At 57.1% G+C, this 869-nt stretch overlaps 1 protein-coding gene across 1 annotated transcript in view; it reads left to right on the forward strand.

Moving 5' to 3' along the window:
* PRDM15 (PR/SET domain 15) overlaps positions 1–51 on the forward strand; it is a 61,827-nt gene extending 61,776 nt beyond the window's left edge. Inside the window, exon 25 of the mRNA XM_077755374.1 lies at positions 1–51. This exon is cut by the window's left edge and continues 399 nt beyond it. Coding sequence (XP_077611500.1) covers positions 1–51 — 51 coding nt within the window.
* The last annotated feature ends 818 nt before the right edge of the window (positions 52–869 follow it).

Here is an 869-nt window from a genome sequence, read left to right on the forward strand (position 1 = left end):
CCCCAGCAGCAGGTGCCGGCCGAGCCCCAGCCGCAGATGTACAGCTACTGAGCCCAAGCGCCCAGAACTCACACGGGGCCCTGCACACAGGTGTTCTTGTCTGCATCTGAGACTTGTTTGCTGGATACCAAACCGAGAGAAGAGAATCGTCATTGCGATGTAAGTAAGGGTGACAGCTTTGCAGAATCCTCTCCAGACCCACCCCCCTGGAAAGCGTCGGCACCTGACCGCGAGCCTGGGGGTGACCCCTGGCAAAAGTTGCACGCTTGAGTGTTTTGGCCCGTGCCCGGCACACCGCCGCCCCTGACGGACGCGGGGTCGGGGCGCGCGAGGTGAGTGGTATGTTACGAGGAACGTAAGCGGCTCGCAGCTGTCCTTTCGCCCCCCCCCCCCCCCCCCCNCCACGGGGCCACGCGCTGCAAGGAAACGCCGTTTTTGCCTCGCTTCTGAGTCTTTCTGACGAATGAGCAGATAGAAGTTAAAGTGACGCTTATTTTTCTTCTTTGAAATTTGAGTTGAGGCAAATTCGTTGGGCTGGAGACGTGTGAGGAGGTGTCCCGTGGTCGCGGACCCCCCCCTCAGTTCGTCACGGGTGAGGGGTCCCTGGAGGTCGCTGACTCGGCCCTGAAAGGCCTCTTTGTAACATAACGACGGATTCCTTTTTAGTATCGGTTTTCTTTTTTTTTTTAACTTTATTTCGAGCACATATTATGTATCCGGGACTTAATCGTCGTTTTTTATTTTTAACGCGCTAAAGTCGTTTGCACTGTAGGAGCGTCGGTCCACATCCAGTTCTGCGCCGCTGCCCCAGTGCCAGGGACAGGCCACCGTGTAGGACAAGTAAGTCCCGTGCTGTCCCCCCCTGGTGG

This window comes from Crocuta crocuta, unplaced genomic scaffold (genome assembly GCF_008692635.1).
Source record: "Crocuta crocuta isolate KB4526 unplaced genomic scaffold, BGI_CrCroc_1.0 scaffold675, whole genome shotgun sequence".
Taxonomy (NCBI): domain Eukaryota; kingdom Metazoa; phylum Chordata; class Mammalia; order Carnivora; family Hyaenidae; genus Crocuta; species Crocuta crocuta.